Source organism: Chlorocebus sabaeus, chromosome 8, assembly GCF_047675955.1.
Source record: "Chlorocebus sabaeus isolate Y175 chromosome 8, mChlSab1.0.hap1, whole genome shotgun sequence".
In the NCBI taxonomy this organism is placed as follows: Eukaryota; Metazoa; Chordata; class Mammalia; order Primates; family Cercopithecidae; genus Chlorocebus; species Chlorocebus sabaeus.
This window is the reverse complement of record NC_132911.1, coordinates 148,887,240-148,908,075: the sequence shown is the minus strand read 5'-3', so window position 1 is coordinate 148,908,075 and position 20,836 is coordinate 148,887,240. Positions and strand designations below refer to the sequence as shown.

At 43.1% G+C, this 20,836-nt stretch overlaps 1 protein-coding gene, 1 long non-coding RNA gene and 1 other non-coding gene across 3 annotated transcripts in view; 2 read left to right on the top strand and 1 right to left on the bottom strand.

Moving 5' to 3' along the window:
• The window catches only part of LOC140712266 (uncharacterized), a 13,745-nt gene extending 7,965 nt beyond the window's left edge, over positions 1-5,780 (bottom strand). The window contains exon 1 of the long non-coding RNA XR_012093812.1: positions 5,508-5,780. This is a non-coding gene — a long non-coding RNA (uncharacterized lncRNA). The remainder of the gene's footprint in view (positions 1-5,507) is intronic.
• LOC140712264 (butyrophilin-like protein 3) lies at positions 1,820-20,836 on the top strand. Its single transcript, XM_073018575.1, has 8 exons — positions 1,820-2,664; positions 6,728-7,075; positions 10,784-11,059; positions 15,470-15,583; positions 16,686-16,706; positions 17,242-17,268; positions 17,564-17,590; positions 18,175-20,836. Exons 1-8 carry the CDS (start codon positions 2,616-2,618, stop codon positions 18,960-18,962), a joined length of 1,650 nt encoding a protein of 549 aa, XP_072874676.1. The 5' UTR covers positions 1,820-2,615; the 3' UTR covers positions 18,963-20,836.
• On the top strand, positions 20,108-20,211 carry LOC140712343 (U6 spliceosomal RNA). Its single transcript, XR_012093872.1, has one exon. It is a non-coding gene; the product is annotated as a U6 spliceosomal RNA (small nuclear RNA).

Genomic DNA, 20,836 nt, shown 5'->3' with positions numbered 1-20,836 from the left:
AGGAGCCACCGTGCCCAGCCGGCTTGTGCTTTAAAACATGAATTGTTTATTTCTGGAATTTTCCACATAATACGTTTGGACCAAGGTTGCCTCGGGTAACAAACTATGGAAAGTGAAATTGCAGATAAAGGGGGTTACTGCTCCTGTGCTCTAAAATTGGCGTTTGGGTGATCGGGAGCAGGTAGCCAATGGGAAGAGCACTTCTGAGTGATAACGAAAGCAGTTTCTTTGGTGGACTTTTCACATTCTCCAATGTTCAAGCATATTTTCTACTTTCCATTTCCTCTTTCACCTCATGTTGCCTCACCATCCCCCATCCCTGCTTATTTCTCAAGCCCATTGATGGCACTCATTAAATTGTGTTTCGGGCTAATGAATCATTGTTCCTTAATATCCTTTTCAACATGCCACAATTTAGAACCATTTAAAATTTTCTAAAACAATATCCTAATCTGAGTATTAACTAATTTGAGCCACATTCCCAGCACTAACTCAGCACACACTGCCAGTCTTCCCCAATATCTCCTCTCAATTCCCCACCACACTATAAAATTGGCATCAGAAATCTCACTCTCATTGTTCATCTAAGAATAAAAACACGGATTTTAACACTGTTTTACTAGTTTCAGCCTTCTAAGTATGTAGGCCTCTAGGTATTCTGCAGATCACCGGTGGTCTTGATAGTTATTAATATACATTCATATTATGTTATTTTTCAACCAAATCGCAGTTGGAAAAAAACCTCTTTAATATTATGCCCTTGGATCTTTTACTTCGTCACTAATACTTGTGATGCAATAGGACACTTTGCCTGTACTAAAAGGGCCAAGAGTAAATGCCTTGTTTTGTTGTCGTTGTTGTTAAACATGTCTATAGAGTTGGCAGTTAATGCTGAATTTGTCAAATAGCCCTTCCAAAATTATACTTGTATTTAAAAAATAAATGGATCTACCTAATTTCTATTGATTTAATTTGCAGTTTTGTCTTATTATTATTAAAGTGGCATGTTTTTCAGTGTATTTTTTCTAACGTTGATCTCTTTACATTTCAGCTCTTACTGTATGCAGAAAGAAATTGACTTGTAATCTTTGATTTTTTTGCATTTGTAAAGGCTTTGTACTTAAGGCAGGATTACATGTTTACAGATTGTGAAAAAAAAAAGAAAAAAAAGAAGAGTGAAGGGAAAGAAAAGATGGGGCGAGTGGCCCGAGAACTTCAGGATCCAAGAGTTAACTCGGATTAACTCAGATACTTTGTTCAGCCAATACTCAGACTTCTTTTTTCCTAATATAAGCACTTAAGGATAAGCCTTTCTGTAAGAACTGCCTTACATGCATCACACTGTTTTAAATGTAGTGTTTTCATTCTTCTTCTAGTCTAATTACCTTCAACTTCTATTAGTTCTCTTAGACCCATTAGTTATTTAAAATTGTGTTACTAGCAATTTCTGAGTTCATGGGGTTTCCTCTTTTTAAATTGCTCTTTACCTTCATTGCCCTTCGTAGTGCTCTCCGTGGAAACCTGCTTTCTGATCTAGTAAGTGCGTATTCTTCGTGCAGGTCCCCAGACTTGAAATCACTGCGTAATCTCTGTGTTTGTCCTGGCTTAGTGCATCTAATGAATGACTGAATGAATGCATCTTTGCCTTATCCCTGGGCCTGAAGCCTCATCTTGGTCTCTTTCTCAATACCTTGGATCCTTGGAGATCAAGGTCCTGGTTGTTCTGGCAAGTTCAACCCCATCTGGCCTCATGATCAGAGTCCTGTCCCTGAACTCAAGACAAGGGAGGGATGGGCAGAATTTCCTCACACTGTGCCAGGAAATATGAGTCTCATGGAGCATTGCCTATGCGCCTGGGCAAATTCACTGCCTCACTGCCCTGTGCTGAGATGATTTCTATCTTTTTTTTTTTTTTTTTTTTGAGATACAGTGTCACTCTGTCACCAGGCTGGAGGGCAGTGGTGTGATCTGGGCTCACTGCAAACTCCCCCTCCCCAGTTCAAGCGATTCTCCTGCCTCAGCCGCCCAAGTAGGTGGGACTACAGGTGTGTGCCACCACGCCTGGCTAATTTTTGTATTTTTAGTAGAGACGGGGTTTCATCATGTTGGCCAGGATGGTCTTGAGCTCTTGACCTCATGATTCACCTGCCTTGGCTTCCCAAAGTGCTGGGATTACAGGCCTGAGCCACTGCACCCGTCCAATCTCTCTTTCAGGGATAGATGCTCACTCTCTCTTGCAGCTCTGCCTGCCAGACTAAGCCTGAAAATATCTCTGCGTCTGGCATTCCTATGCCACCTATGTGGGGCACTATCTTGACCCAGAACAAAGTCCCTCCAAGTGTACCCTACTCTCTTTCCATGACCGTTTCTCTGGTCTGAGATAGATGTTTATGACCTGCCAATAAATGCAGTGATTCAAAGTCCAGGGCCCACACTCCTCATTCATACAGCCATGTTTAGGGAGGCTCTAGGGAGAAAAGCACAGCTTGACATCAGTTCATGAAGAGCCTCTCCATGGCTCCTGCATCTGAGACAGCTGGCCTGCCCTCCAAATCATCCGTCCACCCCTGCTGTCATCTGTTTTCACGACGTGAGATCAACTCACAGGAATATCCATGGCTTTCGTGCTCATTTTGGTTCTCAGTTTCTACAAGCTGGTGTCAGGTAAGTCTTTCAGTTTGGATGTTGTTTGTCTCCTTGTTGAATAATATTTTGAGTTCATTCGTGACAATGAACTCAGCACAGCGAGATGCAGGAATCTTTGGTGCTTGCATTCTCCAGCTTCCCCGGGCCTCAGGCTGGCAACTACCAATGCCAGGAGCTGTGGGAAGCACAGGGCAGCAGGAATTCAGGAGCAGACCCCGTGGGCTGTTTCTCAAGGACATGGGCACTGTGTGCACTATTATAGCAGCCCAGAATAATGGGAGCAGCCCTGGGAGTGGGGAGGGAACACACTGAGAATGCTAAGGTAAATATATTGTTTTCCCCAGTGGGCTGTGGGGCTTAGGCAGGGGAGGTCTCTAATAAAATCCCCAGGTTTTTGACTTGGGTGTCTGGGTGGAAGGTGACACTGTTTAGGATGTTTGGAGAAAAAGACAATGTGTCCAGTTATGTACATGCTGAGTTAGAAACACCTGTGGATATGGGGTAAAGCACCAGACCTTTAAGTGAGGAATAAGTTGGAACCTGGCATATTCTAGGCAGAAATCCACTCTTCTTTCTCCTTCTAGTAACCATCAACACAAAGCCTGGTGCATAGGATATTGAGTAATCCAATAAACTTTGCAGGGAGAGATGGGGACTGGAGTAGAACACTGGGCAGGGAGAGACAGGGACTGGAGTAGAACACTGGGCAGGGAGAGACGAGGACTGGAGTAGAACACTGGGCAGGGAGAGACGGGGACTGGAGTAGAACACTGGGCAGGGAGAGACGGGGACTGGAGTAGAACACTGGGCAGGGAGAGACGGGGACTGGAGTAGAACACTGGGCAGGGAGAGACGGGGACTGGAGTAGAACACTGGGCAGGGAGAGACGGGGACTGGAGTAGAACACTGGGCAGGGAGAGATGGGGACTGGAGTAGAACACTGGGCAGGGAGAGACGGGGACTGGAGTAGAACACTGGATTCTGGGTGGTCAGTGTCAAGCCATGAAAAGTTCATTTGACTGTGTTCACTTTCTGTCTGAAACAGTTCCATCCTGCTATTTGTCTACCTATGACTGTTTTGCTAAACAAAGCCAAGAAAACAGAAATAAGGGCATCAAAATCCATGTGTGTTGGCCGGGCGCAGTGGCTCACACCTGTAATCCCAGCACTTTGGGAGGCTGAGGTGGGTGGATCGCCTGAGGTCAGGAGTTTGAGACTAGCCTGGCCAACATGGTGAAAATCTGTCTCTACTGAAAACACAAAAATTAGCTGGGCGCGGTGGCGGGCACCTGTAGTCCTAGCTACTCGGGAGGCTGAGGCAGGAGAATTGCTTAAACCCAGGAGGTGGAGGCTGCAGTGAGCCGAGATCGTGCCACTGCACTCCAGCCTGGGTGACAGAGTGAGACTTTGACTCAAAAAAACAAAAACAAAAACAAAAAACCACAATCCATGTGTGTTACTCAAAAGAGAGCCTCCATTTAAGTACATTCTCAGCCATTTTCTGACGAGCTTTTCTGTCTGCTTTCTGTTTCTGCATGAGGCAACAGGGCATCCTGGAAATGACCTTGGAGGAAGTAAGACTGTTTTTTAAACTTTCTTTTTCTCTGCCTATGAGCTCGTGGCTGATAACCTCTATTAGCGTCAGTTTTTGCTTATGATGACATAGAGGTAATAATATCACATCCGTGACATCCTGTGGCTGAAGGGCTACTGTGTGGACTGCATGGACTTCTGCATGTAGAGCACGCAGCACAGAGCTCCACTGGTGCACAGTGTGTTGCAACCACACACAGTGTTATTCCTTGCTTCTCCCCCGGGGAAGGAGTAAAGGGAGATGCTGTCAGCAAGACAAATGACAGCAGCAAGGCTGGCCGGAGAAACAGACATGTACTAAAAACTGTTTGCCCAGCTTGAGAGTCTCACGCAGTCTTGAGGGCAGCACTCACAGCAGCCCAGCTGACAGGTTGGTTCCCAAAAACTGATCTAGAGCAACAGCCTTTCTGCAGATGGTTTGTTTAGCAGATCATTCTCAGAAACAAAAGTGACAAGGTGCAAAGAGTGAAGCCAGTGGGAGGAAAGCCATAGAGGGTGCACTAATGAGCAGCTTGCGGTGGTGGCAACTGGGACCCAGTCCCACTGTGTCCTTTGCAGGAACCGTATAGATGACGGCTCAGGATCTTCCCAACATCCACCGCTTCCTGTTCCCCACTGGGTGAGATGTGCCCCCTGGGACTATTAAAATCGCAAACCTTCTTGGCTGCCCTGTGCCTGGGCTGAGTAAGTTCCAAAGGTTGCAAGAAGCCATCAGCAGAGAGGCAGAGGCCAGGCTCCAAGGGCGGAGCTGTCAGCAGGCAGGGAAATGCCCATCCCACTTCAGGGGGACTCAGGGTTGGGCGGTGAGGAGCAGGGCCTCAACATCTGCTACACCAGGTCAGCAGCTGGTCAGACATCAGGCGGCAAAATCACACCTCATTTAATAATACTCTTAAAGGTGCACAAGTGAAATACATTTCAGCAAGATTTATAAAATGTACTTAAACTTAGACATAATTAGTGCTAAAATTAAAAACATCCACTTATCTGGAAATTCACACACGCGATCCACTTTGCCTCTGATGCACGTGCAGACAGCACACACAGGTAGATCCATATACCATAAATGGATACATGTGAATGAATCAAGAGACACTGCCAATCAAAGGGTTGGGTACTTGGAAGGTGAAGGGAGCGGGCCTCCATCATTTGTGATCTCGCTAAGAAGAACTCTAATCATACAGAGTTGTAAGTGTGATTTACACCAGGAAAATTACTTGGTCGACCACAAAACCGAGAAGCAAATGCACAAAGAAAGTAGCACTCACCATTCACGAGCATAATCCCTGTCTGCAGAGCCCATTCTCTGTGCTGGGCATGGGGAATCCTGTGCTGAGGAAAACACACACACTCTGTCCTCATGAAGCTGAGAGTTGTGCAGGGAAGACTTGCAGAAAACAAACAATTATGTCACTTGCAGCAAGATGAAAACAGTTTCAAGGGAAGATCAAGACAAAGCTGTACCAAGAAAATACAAACAAACAAACAAACAAAAAAACAGGTAAGCCATGTTGATAAAGCACTAGAGTCGGAGTGTCCAATCTTTTGGCTTCCCTGGGCCATGTTGAAAGAAGAAGAACACTAACAATAACTAATGAATGAAAAAATACCACGAAAAGTCTTATAATGTTTTAAGAAAGTTTACGAATTTGTATTGGACCCTATTCAAAGCTGTCCTGAGCCTCATGCAGCCCACAGGCTGTGGCTTGAACAAGCTTTTGCTAGATGAAGTACTATTCAAGTACGAAATAATAAAGTGGAAAAACATAAAATTATTACCTGGAGTAAAAGGTAGGTGTCATGGAAAAGATATGTCACAACATGAGTGCACTAAAGAGCAAATCTCTGAAACAAAAACTACAAAATCTCCTCACTGTGTCATACCATGTCCTTCAGAATGTGGCAGAAGTCTGCTTAAAAAAAGAAGCACAAATAAATGTGCTTCAGCAGAGAATATGTATTTCTCTCTTGTATCCATAAAACATTTACAAGACGTAATCATCTATTTGAAGGAAATAAATTTCCCCAAATTGGATATTTTATGGCCACTTACTCCCCTCCTGAGTCATTTAAAAAGGTTTTTAGCATAGAAAATGCAAAGGCGGTGGTGTGAGTGTTCATTAAGCAGCTGGGCAGAGAGCATGTGGAGGTAGATTCTCCTCTAGTCAGGGAGTCTGCATTTGGAAGGTGTCTCTCAGGCCTCTGAACAACTCAGCCCCAGAGACAGGGTTTCCTCATGTTGAATGTGGGAAATATTGATAGCACAGACCTCACCTCATCTCACACGAGATGTGTATGAGAACCGAGTGAAGTAACTGACACGGAAGCGTTCTCGCAAGTGTAAGAAGATGTGCAAATCCAAGTCATCAGGTTTAGAAAGAAGACTGATGGATCCCCCACCCCACACCCCACACATCTCCACCCACCAGAGCCCTGAGAAGGACTCAAGTAGATTTTGCTCAGTTATCTGTTGTGTTTCCTCCCATAGGACAGTGGCAAGTGACTGGACCGGGCAAGTTTGTCCAGGCCTCGGTGGGGGAGGACGCAGTGTTCTCCTGCTCCCTCTTTCCTGAGACCAGTGCAGAGGCCATGGAAGTGCGGTTCTTCAGGAATCAGCTCCATGCTGTGGTCCACCTCTACAGAGATGGGGAAGACCGGGAATCTATGCAGATGCCACAGTATCAAGGGAGAACTGAGCTTGTGAAGGACTCCATTGCATGGGGGCATGTCTCTCTAAGACTAAAAAATATCACTCCCCTGGACGTGGGCCTGTATGGGTGCTGGTTCAGTTCCCAGATTTACGATGAGGAGGCCACCTGGGAGCTGCAGGTGTCAGGTCAGTTGTTTATTTATGACTGAGTTGTCTTGTAAAGTCATGCTACCGTTATCAGCTCTTGAAAGTATTTCAGATAATGAAATAAAACAGGTTTTCCAGATTCTGACATGATGTAAAAAGGCTTCGGTGGGCATCCCTGACCTGAGGTTTCTGGAGATGAGCCTGGCCCTGCCATCACACAGGTGGGGTCATGACAGAGAGGACAGCCACCTGCACCTGCCACCACCTGACAGGATACGGAGGAAAGCCACTGCCACCCTGTTGGTGAAATGAGAGTGATGATGCCTGTCCTGTTTCAATTTCTTTTGTTTTCTTCTTCTTTTTTCTTGACTTCCTGTGTGTTACTAAATTTTTTTAGGATTCCATTACAACGTATTGTTAGTCTTTTTTTAGTATAACATTTTGTCGTGTTTTCTTAGGTGCTGTTCTAGTGTTATGATATTCATATATAATTTGTCACAATCTACTGTATCAACATTTTACCACTTTGAAGTATGGAAACTTCATTTTCATTTAGATCCCTTTAATCTCCACATTTTAAAAATAATACTGCCTTGAGTATTTCTTCTATATACATAAGCACTACATCAGAGAGTGACTTAATTTCTGTTTAAACCATCATATGTAATTTTTTTTAGTTTTTAGTTTTCTTTGAGACAGAGTCTTGCCCCGTCACCCAGGCTGGAGTGCAGTGGTATGATCTCAGCTCACTGCAACCACCACCTCCTGGGTTCAAGTGATTCTTGTACCTCAACCTCCTGAGTAGCTCAGATTACAGGCATGCACCACCACATCCAGCTAATTTTTTTTGTATTTTTAGTAGAGATGGGGTTCTGCCATGTTGGCCAGCTGGTCTCAAACTCCTCACCTCAAATGATCCCCAGCCTTGGCCTCTCAAAGTGCTGGGATGACAGGCGTGAGCCACAACACCCAGCCCGTATGTGATTGTTAAACACTAATAAAATGGAAAATCTATTGTAGTTTTCCTTATTCTTCTTTTTCTATTGCTTTTCTTCTTTCCTAATATTCCAAGATTCTTTCTTTTATCATTTCCTTTCTGTTTGAAGAATTTCCTCCAGCCATCCTTTTAGGATAGGTCTGCTAGTGACAAATTCTCTTAGTTTCTGTTTATCTGAGAATAAACATGCAAATGATTTCCTCTTTATTTGTGAATAATGGTTTTGCCAGATATAGAATTTGTGAAGTTTCCTGATGGTTATTTTCTTTCAGCAGTTGAAAAATGTGCTACTTCTTTCTGGCCTTGAATATTCCTCATGAAAAATCTGCTGTCATTGGTTTATATATAATGCATCATTTATCTCTGATTGCTTTCAAGATAGTTTTATTTATTTTCAGAAATTTAATTATGATCTATCAAGGCATGAGTTTCTTTGCACTTCTCCTATTTGGTTTGCTCTCAGCTTCTTGAAAGGACTTTCACCTCCTTTGATTAGATCGACAATCATTTCTTTAAATACTCTTTCAGCTCTCTCTCTTTCACCTCTCCTTCTGGGACAATGATGATACAAATGCTGATATTTTGTTATTGTCCCATAGGTCCTGGAGGATCTGTTTTTCCTTTTTAGAAAAAATATTTTCCTCTCTCTTCACACTGGTTAAGTTTCATTGTTGTATCCTGGAGTTCAATGATTTTATTTTCTGTCATCTCCACTCTAGTATTGAAGCTACCCAGTTAGTTTTTGTTTTTGTATTTTTTTCTGTTATATAACTCCCGATTTGCTTTTTATAACATCTATGATTTTTGTGAGTTTTAATTTTTTTGAGATAATTCATAATTGCTCTTTGAAACACTTTAATAATAGCTATTCATGTTGGTCTTGGCAATTACATGATTGTCTATTTTCATTCGTTGATATTTAATTGGTTCTTGGTGTGATGGGTAATTTTTAGTTGAAATCTAAGTGGTTTAGTTATTGTAAGACACTCTAGACCCTATGTAAAGCTTCTGTTTTGCAGGCAGTCACCATGTTTAGATTTATGACTCAGGTCCTAGTCTATTTTTGGTGGTTATGGCTCCAAATACAATTTAATTTTCAGAGACTTTACTGTATTATTTTGGTCTGCTTTGCTTATCTGATGTCCCTGGAGATTCTGATCATCTTTTCTAGTACCGACTGTGGCAGTAAAAGGTGTTTCCCCATGTTGCTCCCCAGTGTTTCTTGTGAGAGAGGTGATCATCTGGCATAGTGGGACAAAAAACTCTTCCCCTGGCCTCCAGTCAGTGTGGCTCATGGTCAATTCTTTTGCCAGCACCACTTTGCATATCATGTATTTTCAGCCATTTAGGGGTGGAAAGATTCCCGTTGGGCCACCTACTTCTGCTGGAGGTGGGAGTGGGGGAGTGGTCATAGGATGCTCAGCTGCTGTGGTTTTTCTCTAGTCCTGGGGTCCCTAGTCAGTCCTCCTTAGTCTTTCCACTTTTCACAATGCACCTATGCTTGCCTCATTTCCAGGGTTTATAATTTTACTTAGAGGAAGGAGCAAGGAAGATAAGTCTACATCATCTTACTTGAACCCCCTTCCTTGGTGCTTACACCATCATCATTCTTTCATTAATTTATTGACTAATAAACATTTATTACACTCCATGCATTGATCCAGACCCTGGGGAATGGCAGAGAACAGCACTCAGAGAGGAAGTTCTGTTTGGAGTGGTTAAAAGGCAATATTAAATCATCAAATTGAAGTCAACCACATAAGGGGTACTCTTCCACATTTCCCAAGTCACAAATCTGGATGTCACAATAAACCCTTCCTTGATGTTCAGTCCTATTGAATCAACCTCCAAATAGATTCTGCATCTGCAGTTCCCCTTCTCAAAGCCCTCCTCCTCCCCAGCCCTTCTTTTCTCTCACTGGAGTCACTTCAGTAGTTGCACAGCGGGTTACTCTCCTCCGGAGTGTTCTCTGTGGTCCCTCCTCCATGCTGCTGTCTGGAGACCTCTCTAAGATACAGGTCTTACCATAACTCCCACCTGCTGGAGACTGGTAAGAGCCCTACTGGTCTACAGTTCTCAAAGTGGCTGTGGGCAAGTCCACATTGCTCAGGTCAGTGAATGTATGACCTCCATGGCTTGCCTTGTGCCTTTTTCAGACCTTGTCTCACACCCCTACTCTCTTATACATCATTATCTGGAATATAAATACTCATGAGTCCTTGAAATCACTGTGGCATGTTAACTTTTCACATTGTGGTTTGCACTTGCCTCTTTTTGTCTAAAATGCTTCCCCTCTCCCGAACCTGACCACAACAAAACTCCTATTTTCTGACACAGAAGGGTGCAAATGCCATCTCCAGGAAGCTGTGACTTTCCCTGACAGTTAAGCACTCTTCTCTTTGCTAACCTGACTGTGCTTTCATAGTTGCATTTCACTATGAAATGTATTTTATACAGTTTCCTCACTATTTGGTCAATGAGTTTCTCATTAGAAGGGGCTGTGTCTTATGCACTGCATCCTATTTCATACTTAGGAATATCCAGGCATACATAGTGGTTCCTAAATAAATGCTGAATGAACATAGACCATGGAAAGTCTTGCAGTAGTATTATGAGTAGATGTGTGTGTAAGAGAGAGACAGAGAAGGATGTGTGTGTTGTTATGGGTACAGGCTTGATGAACCAGACTCAAAATAGCTATAAGCTTGAAATTTGGTCTTCACTTTCATCTTTCCCTGTTTTCTTCCCAGCACTGGGCTCACTTCCTCTTATTTCCGTCATGGGATATGTCGACGGAGGTATCCAGTTACTCTGCCTGTCCTCAGGCTGGTTCCCACAGCCCACAGTCAAGTGGAAAGGTCCACAAGGACAGCATTTGTCTTCAGACTCCAGAGTAAATGCAGATGGGCACAGCCTGTATGATGTGGAGACCTCCATTATAGTCCAGGAAAATACTGGGAGCATATTGTGTTCCATCCACCTTGCTGAGCAGAGTCATGAGGTGGAATCCAAGGTATTGATAGGAGGTGAGTGGGGAGAAGCAGGAGCAAGGAATGGGTGTGTGCATAGGTCACCCAGGGTAGAGTAGCAGCTTGTGTCTGGGATTGCTGTGTAGTACCACCCAGCTTCAGTGATTTGTTTTGAGAGTCAAAGATTGATGAGGTATAAAAAAAAAACCAAACATTTGATAAGGCAGAAGTAGAATTGTTTACAATTCCAAGGCAGTATAATTAAGTATTTCCTTCACCACATAATACCCCAATGGTGCAACACTCACAACTCAACACATACAAAACTTAAGGAAATTAACTCTAGGACTAAGAAAATAATTGTTTCTTCATTTTGAGAAAACGTCATTGCTCCTTCATGAAGCAGAATAAAAATGTAGAAAATTTCAGAAAGGATTTACAAATAGTAGGAAAATTTACATAAACTAAAATGTTTCCAGAATCACACTCAATGTAAAAGGATTTAATTTGCCAGTTAAAAGACAAAGAACCTCAGACTGGATTTAAAAATCTCATTACTTGAACCCAGGAGGCAGAGGTTGCAGTGAGTCGAGATGGCAACACTGTGCTCCAGCCTGGGCGGCAGAGCAAGACTCCATCTCAAAAACATAAAAATAAATAAATAATAAAAATCTCAATTGCAATTCATAAGAGGAAAAATGTAGCACATATGACCTATCCATTGAAAATAAAAAATACTAGAAAAATATTAATCAAGAAGAATCGAACAGATATATTAGTGTCAAGGAAAGGAAGACAAGGTTTTAAGAAAGAGGACATTAGGAATAGAGTTATTTCAAAAACATAAGTTCACTCAGTATAAGAATATGAAAATTTTAAATATGTATGTACCTGATACATGTAAAATATAAAAAGAAAATATCAACAGAAATGCAAGAAAAAAGATCATACTTCGAGTTCTAAAATTGATTAAATAAGTAGACAAAATGAGTAAGAATATATAATATTTGAAGTAAAAATTAATAAGCCTGAAATAACATATTTTGGAGAAGGATTCCAGGTTTGTAGAATACACTTGAATTTTTACCACACTTGGGACTTTTATAAAATTTTATCAGATATAAACACATAAAATGGTTTTCAGAAAATTTTCAAACATTGATATCATGCACACAAAATTCTCTAATCATAATTTAATAAAGTTAAATGACCATAGCAAATGATAGTTTAAATTCTTAAGTGTTTGAAAAATTTTTAAACATAAAAATAACTGAGAAATTGAAGAAAGCATAGTGATAGGTAGAAAATTCTTAAAACTGAATGATAATAAAATTACAATCTATCATAATGTGTAAAATGGAACTAATATGGTTTTCTGAGTCAAAATTTTATCCGGCCAGGTGTGGTGGCTCACGCCTGTAATCCCAGCGCTTTGGGAGGCCAAGGCGGGCGGATCACCTGAGGTCAAGAGTTCAAGACCAGCCTGGCCAAAATGGTGAAAGCCTGTCTCTACTAAAACTTCAAAAATTAGCCGGGTGTGGTGGCGGGCACCTGAAATCCCAGCTACCCGGGAAGCTGAGGCAGGAGAATCGCTTGAACCTGGGAAGTGGAGGTTGTAGTAAGTCGAGATCATGCCACTGCACTCCAGCCTGGGGGACAGAGCAAGACTCCATCTCAAAAAAAAATATATATATATATATCCTTAAATCCTTAAATGTTCTTATTAGCATAAAATAGCTGAATATTGATATTAGGCATCAATATATATTTCAGAAAACAGCAAAAGAAAGTGGAAGAAATCCTAAAGATATAGAAATATGGAAATATTAAGACAAATAGTGCAGATTAATACATCTAAAGTTAGATGGTTCAAAGTGTTATTAAAATAGATAAACTAGCAACATCAGTTAAGAATAAAAGAGAAACAGCACAATTAAATAATGCAGGAAATAACAAGAAGGTACAACTAAAGATTTAGTAGAGATTTATAAGATAAACTGCTTTGAATAACTTTTTCCTTTTCTACTGAATATGATGAAGAGAAAGTTTTCATAGAAAAATGTAAAATACAGACCAGGTGCAGTGGCTCATGCCTGTAGTCCCAGGACTTTGGAAGGCTGAAGCGGGCAAATTGCTTGAGGTCAGGAGTTCGAGACCAGCCTGCCCAACATTGCAAAACCCCATCTCTACTAAAAATACAAAAATTAGGTGGGCGTGGTGGTGTGTGTCTGTAATCCCAGCTACTCGGGAAGCTGAGGCATGAGAATCACTTGAATCCAGGAGGCAGAGATTGCAGAGAGCTGAGATCACCCCACTGCACTCCAGCCTGGGGGACAGAGTGAGACTCTGTCTCAAAAATTTTTTAAAAAGAAGACAAATGTAAAATACAAAATCAGAAGGAAAGATAGACTACCTCACTAATCTGTAACCACGAAAGAGGTAGAGTCAGCATTTAAAAGTCTTCCCACAAGGGCCACATTTTTTTATGTACAAAGTCTACCAAATATTCAAGAAAAGAGAAAATGTATCTTTCAGAAAGTCGTCCAGAAAGCAGAAAAAATAGGAAATATTAAACTAATTTTATTGAGTAAACATAATTTTGGCACCATAACAGAAATGGGCAACTCGAAAAGGGAAAAATTTTTACCAACATTATTCATAATTGAAAATGTAAAAATCTTACCAAAAATTTTGCAAGTAGAAAAGTCCACAAAAACATATCTCATGACCAAACTTATCCTGGAAAAAAATGTTAGGTCAACATGGGAACATATATTAATGTGATTATTACCATAATTAGTTAAAAGAGATAAACTATAATTTTCTTAGTAGACATAAATAAAACATAGATAACTTTCAACATCTATTCATCTATGATTTCAACACTTGCAAATCTAGAAATAGAAGAAAACTTTCTATCAATCTAGAAATAGGAGAGACCCTGCTTAATCGGATAAAAAGATATCTAAAGATACTTGCAGCAAACATCATACAAAATAGTAAGCCACTTAATTTTTTAAATACACACAGAAAACATACCTAATGTGTCATTTAAAATCATAACATAAGGAGATTGCATTAAACACTTCAGTTCCACATTATATTAGAGTACTGTTACTATTAGCAGTCACTTCAATAAGGGAAGAAAATGTAAAAGTTATAACTTTTAGAAAGAAAAAAATAAAATGGCCATTGTTCACAGTCTACATGATTATATAAATGGAAAATTTAGGAAAATTTACAGACAAATTCTTTCAACTCATAAAAGAACCCATCGTGTTCATGAAAAATGAGATGAATAAACAAAATCAATTGCATTAGTAAACATCAGCAAAGGAAGAAAATTACATGCCATGTACAATAAATAATAAAAAAAATGTTAACCAGGAATAAGTCTAATAAAACATTTACAAAATCTTATTGAAGGGTATTACAAAACTACATTAACAGACACTAATGAAAACTAAAATAAGAGAACAAATATAACACCTTTCAGATAAGAAGATGCGTATTTTTAAAGATACCAGTTCTCCTACAATTGCTATACAGATTCAATACAATTCCATAGAAAAATTTCAGCACATTTTTTTGTTTGTTTTTTGAGACGAGCTGTCACTCTGTCGCCCATGCTTGAGTAGAGTGTTGCAATCATGACTCACTGCAACCTCAACTTCCCATGCTCAAGCAATCCTCCCACCTCAGCCTCCCAAGTAGCTGGGACCACAGGTGTGCACCACCTTGCCTGGCTAATTTTTTTTAATTTTAAATATTTTTAGAGATGGGGATCTCACTTTGTTGCCTAGACTGGTCTTGAACTCCTGTCCTTAAGAAATCCTCCCACCTCGGCCTCCCAAACTGTTGGGATTATAAGCATGAGCCACCGCACTTGACCCAGAGTTTTCTTAAAGCCTAACAAGTCAATTCCAAAATTTATGTGGCAAAACAAATAGCCAAGAAGTGCTAAGATACAGTGGAATAAGAGCAAGCTAAGAAGCTTAGTCTTATCTCAGAGACATATCCCAAAGCTTTGAAGATTAAGCCAATTAAAATTATTGGCACAGAGATAACCCTGTGGATCAATGAGAAAGAACAGAAAGCCCAGAAACAAATCCAAGCTTGAACAGAAACTTGAGGTACACAGAGGTGACCTTGCATGTGTGGTAGTGTGTGAAGCAAGGTCCACTCAATAAACATTGCCAGCACAGTCAATACCTGCTTAGAAGAAGATGACATTGAACTTCTGCCTCATTACATACACACACACACGCAAACACACACACACACACACGTGAGTATATGTATAAAATCCAGATGGATCGAGACTTATACAAATGTAAAGCTTTAAATCTGTAGAAGAAATTGGAGAAAAATGTTTTCATCTTGGGGTACTGGGAGATTCCTTAAATGGGCGTAAAATTGTCTTACCTGCTTAGTAATCACTAAGGGGTCTGTGGGACTGCTTTTCAGATACTTTTTTCCAGCCCTCACCTTGGCGCCTGGCCTCTATTTTACCCGGATTACTCTGTGGTGGCCTATGTGGTGTTGTCGTGGGGATGACAATTGTTTTCTTCAAATCCAAAGGTAAGTGAGAGAGAGAAGTACGGGCCCATACCTTCCTGGTGGTTCCTGTGGAGCTGGTATCAGGCTGCCCTCACACACCTCCGGGCTCTGTTGTTCCAGCCCTAGGCCCCCAGGGTCCACCACCGGAGGCAGAGGGAACCCAGTCTTCAGCCTCCTCTGTGCTGGCCTGAAATGGCTCCTTCAGAAAATGCCAGCCTCTGCCAATCCCTTTCTACTTTACGTGGAGCACAGGATAAGCAGATCATTGATTTTCAGTACAAAAAGAGTTCACATAAATTCCTACAAACAGGCTGAGTGTGTTGGCTCGTGTCTGTAATCCCAGCACTTTGGGAGGCCAATGTGGGAGCAACACTTGAGCCCAGGAGTGTAAGACCATCCTGGGCCACATGGCGAGAACTCCTCTCTACAAAAAAAATTTTAAAAATAAAATAAAATAATTAGCCGGGTGTGGTGGTTCATGACAGTGGTCCCAGCTACTCAGGAGGTTGAGATGGAAGGCTGGCTTGAGCACAGGAAGTCAAGGCTTTAGTGAGCCATGTTCGCACCACTGCACGCCAGCCTGGGCAACAGAGTGAGACCCTGACTCAAAAAATAAATATATAAAAATAAATAAATTTCTACTAGCTACAACAAGAGTCTTATAAGAAAATTTCAGGGTAGTTGCAAAGACTTCATAAAAGAGGAAATAAAACTGACTGAGATAAAATGATAATCTCAGTAAGAGTCTTCACCCCAGAACAAATTTCCTCCTTGGGAGTGACACTTCCCACGGGGATGAGGCCGCCCCCGCCTCTCCTCCCAGCTGCCTTCTCCCACCTCCATCCCCCCGCCTCCCCTCCCAGCCGCCTTCTCCCATCTCCATCTCCACCTCCACAGCATCCCAGCTGTTGTCCCTCTCCTTAGCATGAACCTTCCTGATCTCTTGCTCCCCGCAGACAGCTACGCTCCGTGCGGGGGCTGCGGAGACGAGCACATGTAAGTGTTCTAGGAGAGGCCCTGCCCTTCACACCTGCAGCTTGTCCCACCTGTGCAAGCAGCCAGGGTCATGTTTGTACCTTGCACATTCCTGTGTCCACCACTGAATACACTGTTTCTGTTTCAGGGAAAATCCAGGCAGAATTGGGTAAGTGTGTGTCACGTCCTGAGCCTCCCACACATGGTTCTCCCGGGTCCCTCCCTGATCCACAGCGTGAGCCTCTGGAGACCCCGGCTCCAGGCTGGACAGGAAGTACCGGCAGGTGCAGGAGAGCAGCTGCCGCGCTCTCTCCATCCACTGCTAATGAGTTGCCCCTCAGATATCTGGAGGGCTTAGGATAGGCCTCAGGGCCTGGAAGTCCCCGTCTGTGCCTGTTGCCCGTTGGTCCGCTCTGTGTGTGGTGGGGGGAGGTGTTGATCACCAGCTCTGGGGGTGTGTGGACCACAGGGAGGAACCTGAGAAAAATTGGTGGGTGATCCTCAACCTCCCTGGCCTGATGCTTTGAGACTTTACCCAGTCCTGTATCAACCACCAAATCGTCTGCTTTTTGTTTGGTGGAAACTGCAGGATAAACTGGGTGAGAGTGTTATCACATGCAGGGCTTTCCTCCCACACTCTCCTTGGGCCCTGCTCTGTGATGTCAGCCTCTTCTGTGTGTTTTGTTTTTGTTTTTGTTTTTCAGACTGGAGAAGAAAGCACAGACAGGCAGGTAAAAGAAAATATTCCTCTTCCCACATTTATGACTCCTTTCCAAGTCTCTCGTTTATGGATTTTTATATCCTGAGGCCCATGGGTCCCTGCAGAGCCAAGCTTGTGATGGGAACTCTGAATTGTCTAGATTCTGGGGGAGGTGCATTTTGTAGAGAAGCCCCATAGCCGCCTTCAGATCTCTTGAGAGGGCCCATGACACTCACAAAGGGTCCTAATCCTTGGTCTCTCCCTTCTCCCTGTGTCCTGTTCCCCACGGGAGCGCTGAACTGCCTGTTCTGTCTGCTTGCTTTCAGAATTGAGAGAGGCCCGGAAACACGCAGGTACTGATGCCTGAGAGGGTGACAGTGGGCATGGAGTAGGAAGATGACTAGTGACAAATATGGAGCCCACCTGGCTTGCAGACGGCAAATCTGTGATGCCCCAATCCACCCCAGGGTGCCGCTGCCTCTAAATGCACTTCTTGGCCCAGGACTTGGAAGGAAAAGCATAGGGACTGGGTCAGCTCGGAGGGGTCACAGGCAGGACGCCAGGGAACTGAGGGCACCAGTAGCTGGCTTCTAGGAGTCTGTGCTAAGGGGAAAGAAGTGAAGTCAGCAGGAACGGGTGGGTGGAAGGAAGGTGAATCCTGGAGTCACTCAAGGTCTCACAAAGTCAAATATGGGCTTACCTGGGAGGGCAGTGGTCGGGCTGGGTGATACAGAGGAGTTGAACCTCTGGTGGTTGAGCATCTCCAAGCATCAGTGAGGCACAGGGGCTGCCCTGGAGAAGAGACATGGCTGAGGGGATAGTGGGACTGGCCGGATCCTACCCGGAGCCAGTCTGCAGTGGGAGGGTCGACCTCTTATTCTAGCCCAGATTTCCTCTTCAGTAACTCACGCTTCCTCTCTCCCCCACCGCACCCCAGTGGAGGTGACTCTGGACCCAGCGACGGCTCACTCGAAGCTCTGCGTTTCTGATCTGAAAACTGTAACCCATAGAAAAGCTCCCCAGAAGGTGCCTTACTCTACGAAGAGATTCACAAGGAAGAGTGTGGTGGCTTCTCAGGGTTTCCAGGCAGGGAAACATTACTGGGAGGTGGACGTGGGACAAAATGTAGGGTGGTGTGTGGGAGTGTGCCAGGATGACACAGACAGGAGGAAGGACTCTGTGACTTTGTCTCCCAACAATGGGTACTGGGTCTTCGGACTGACGACAGAATATTTGTATTTCACATTCAATCCCCATTTTATCAACCTCTCCCCCGAGACCCCTCCTACACGAGTAGGGGTCTTCCTGAACTATGAGGGTGGGAACATCTCCTTCTTCAACACAAATGACCAGTCCTACATTTGTATCCTGACATGTCAGTTTCAAGGCCTCTTGAGACCCTTTATCCAGCATGTGATCTATGAAGAGAAAAATGGGACTCCCATATTCATATGTCCAGTGTCCTGGGATCAGAGAGAGAAGAGCCTGCTTAAAGGGCCCCACACCGCAGACGCAGACACAGCCAAGGGAGAGTGCTCCCTGCAGGCGGCCCCAGCTTCCTCTCCGAAGCCTGCGCACAGGAAGTCGCGCCTCCCACTCTCCTTTAGGGTGCTGAGGTTCTTCTCTCCTAAGCCCGGCAGCAGCAGCAGCTTCCAGATGAGGGAGGATTGGCCTGTCCCTGTGGGAGTCAGAAGCCATGGCTGCCCTGAAGTGGGGATGCAATAGACTCACATAAGATTTACTTTGTGAAAACTCCATCCAGCTAAGTGATCTTGAACAAGTCACAACCTCCCAGGCTCCTCACTTGTTAGTCAGGAATAGTGATTCCCACCTCGCAGGTAAAGATTAAGGAGACGACGAATGTGAATCCTGCTTGCAGGTTTGATGGCACAGTGTTTGCTAATGATGTGTTTTTATATTATACATTTTCCCACCATAAACTCTGTTTGCTTATTCCACATTAATTTACTTTTCTCTATACCAAATCGCCCATGGGATAGTTATCGAACACCTGCTATGTGAGGCTCAAAGAATAAAGAGGAGGGAGGATTTTTCACTGATTCTATAAGCCCAGCATTACCTGATACCAAAACCAGGCAAAGAAAACAGAAGAAGAGGAAGGAAAACTACAGGTCCATATCCCTCATTAACATAGACACAAAAATTCTAAATAAAATTTTAGCAAATGAAACTAAACAATTTATTTAAAGATGACATATAACTACTCAATGTGGTTTGTCCCACAAATGCAGGGTTGGTTTAATATTTAAATATCAGCCAGTGTAATTCAGCACATTAATAAAGTAAAAAAGAAAACCATATGATCATTTCAATAGATACAGAGCAAAAGGTTTATAAAGCCACCATCATTACTGATAAAACCTGTCAACAAAGAAGATATACAGATGAAAAATAAGCACATGAAGAGATACTCAATGTCATTAAATATTAAGGAAATGCAAACTAAAACCACAACAACATACCATTACCATCTATTAGAGTGGCTAAAATTACAAAGACTGACCATAGCAAGCGCTGGTGAGGATGTGGAAGGAGGGAAACTCTCATGCACTGCTCATGGGAATGTCAAAAAACATAGTCACTTTGGAAAACAGTTCAGTAGTTTCCTTAAAAGTTAAACAGTCACTAACCATATGATCCAGCATGGCCTTCTCATTATTTTTCCAAGAGAAAAGGAAATATGTGAATGTTCATAGCAGCTTTATTTGTAACAGCCAAAATTTGAAAACAACACAAAGCTCACCAGTTGATGAACAAATTATGACATATCCATGCAAATAAAGTGCCACTCAGAAACAAAATTTTTATACACACAAAATCATGAAATCTCACAGCAATTATTCCAAGTAGTGCTTGCTTCGGCAGCACGTTTACTAAAATTGGAATGATACAGAGATTAGCATGGCCCCTGCACAAGGAGGACGTGCACATCCATGAAGTGTTCCACAGTTAAATTTAATTTTATGATAAAGAAAAACACTGGAAGGATCTGGCAAGATGTCTGAATAGGAACAGCTCCGGCTTGCAGCTCCCAGCGAGACCAATGCAGAAGGCAGGTGATTTCTGCATTTCCAACTGAGGTACCCTGTTCATGTCATGAGGACTGGTTAGGTGGTGAGTGCAACCCAGGGAGTGCAAGCAGAAGCAAGGTGGGGCGTTGCCTCACCTAGGAAGTGCAAGGAGTGGGGGACCTTCCTCCGGGCCTCCCTCCGCCAGCCAAGGGAAGCTGTGAGGGACTGTGCTATCTGGCCCAGACACTACGCTTTTCCCACAATTTTTGCAATCCACAGAACAGGAGAGTCCCTCATGTGCCTACACCACCAGGGCCCTGGGTTTCAAGCAAAAACTGGGTGGCTGTTTGGGCAGACACTGAGCTAGCTGCAGGCTTTTATTTTCGTACCCCAGTGGCACCTGGAACCACAGTGAGACAGAACTGTTCACCCCCTGGAAGGGGGGCTGAAGCCAGAGAGCCAAGTGGGCACACGCAACAGGTCCCACTCCCACAGATCCCAACAAGCTAAGAACCACTAGCTTGAAATTCTCGCTGCCAACACAGCAGTCTGGAGCTGACCTGGGAC

Bases quoted from the DNA above. Each gene is read 5' to 3' on its own strand.
- LOC140712264 (XM_073018575.1), top strand. From the start codon at position 2,616: ATGGCTTTCGTGCTCATTTTGGTTCTCAGTTTCTACAAGCTGGTGTCA. The intron at 2,665-6,727 runs GTAAGTCTTTCA...TTCCTCCCATAG, and splicing joins TTTCTACAAGCTGGTGTCAG to GACAGTGGCAAGTGACTGGA. The intron at 17,269-17,563 runs GTAAAAGAAAAT...GCTTGCTTTCAG, and splicing joins AAGAAAGCACAGACAGGCAG to AATTGAGAGAGGCCCGGAAA.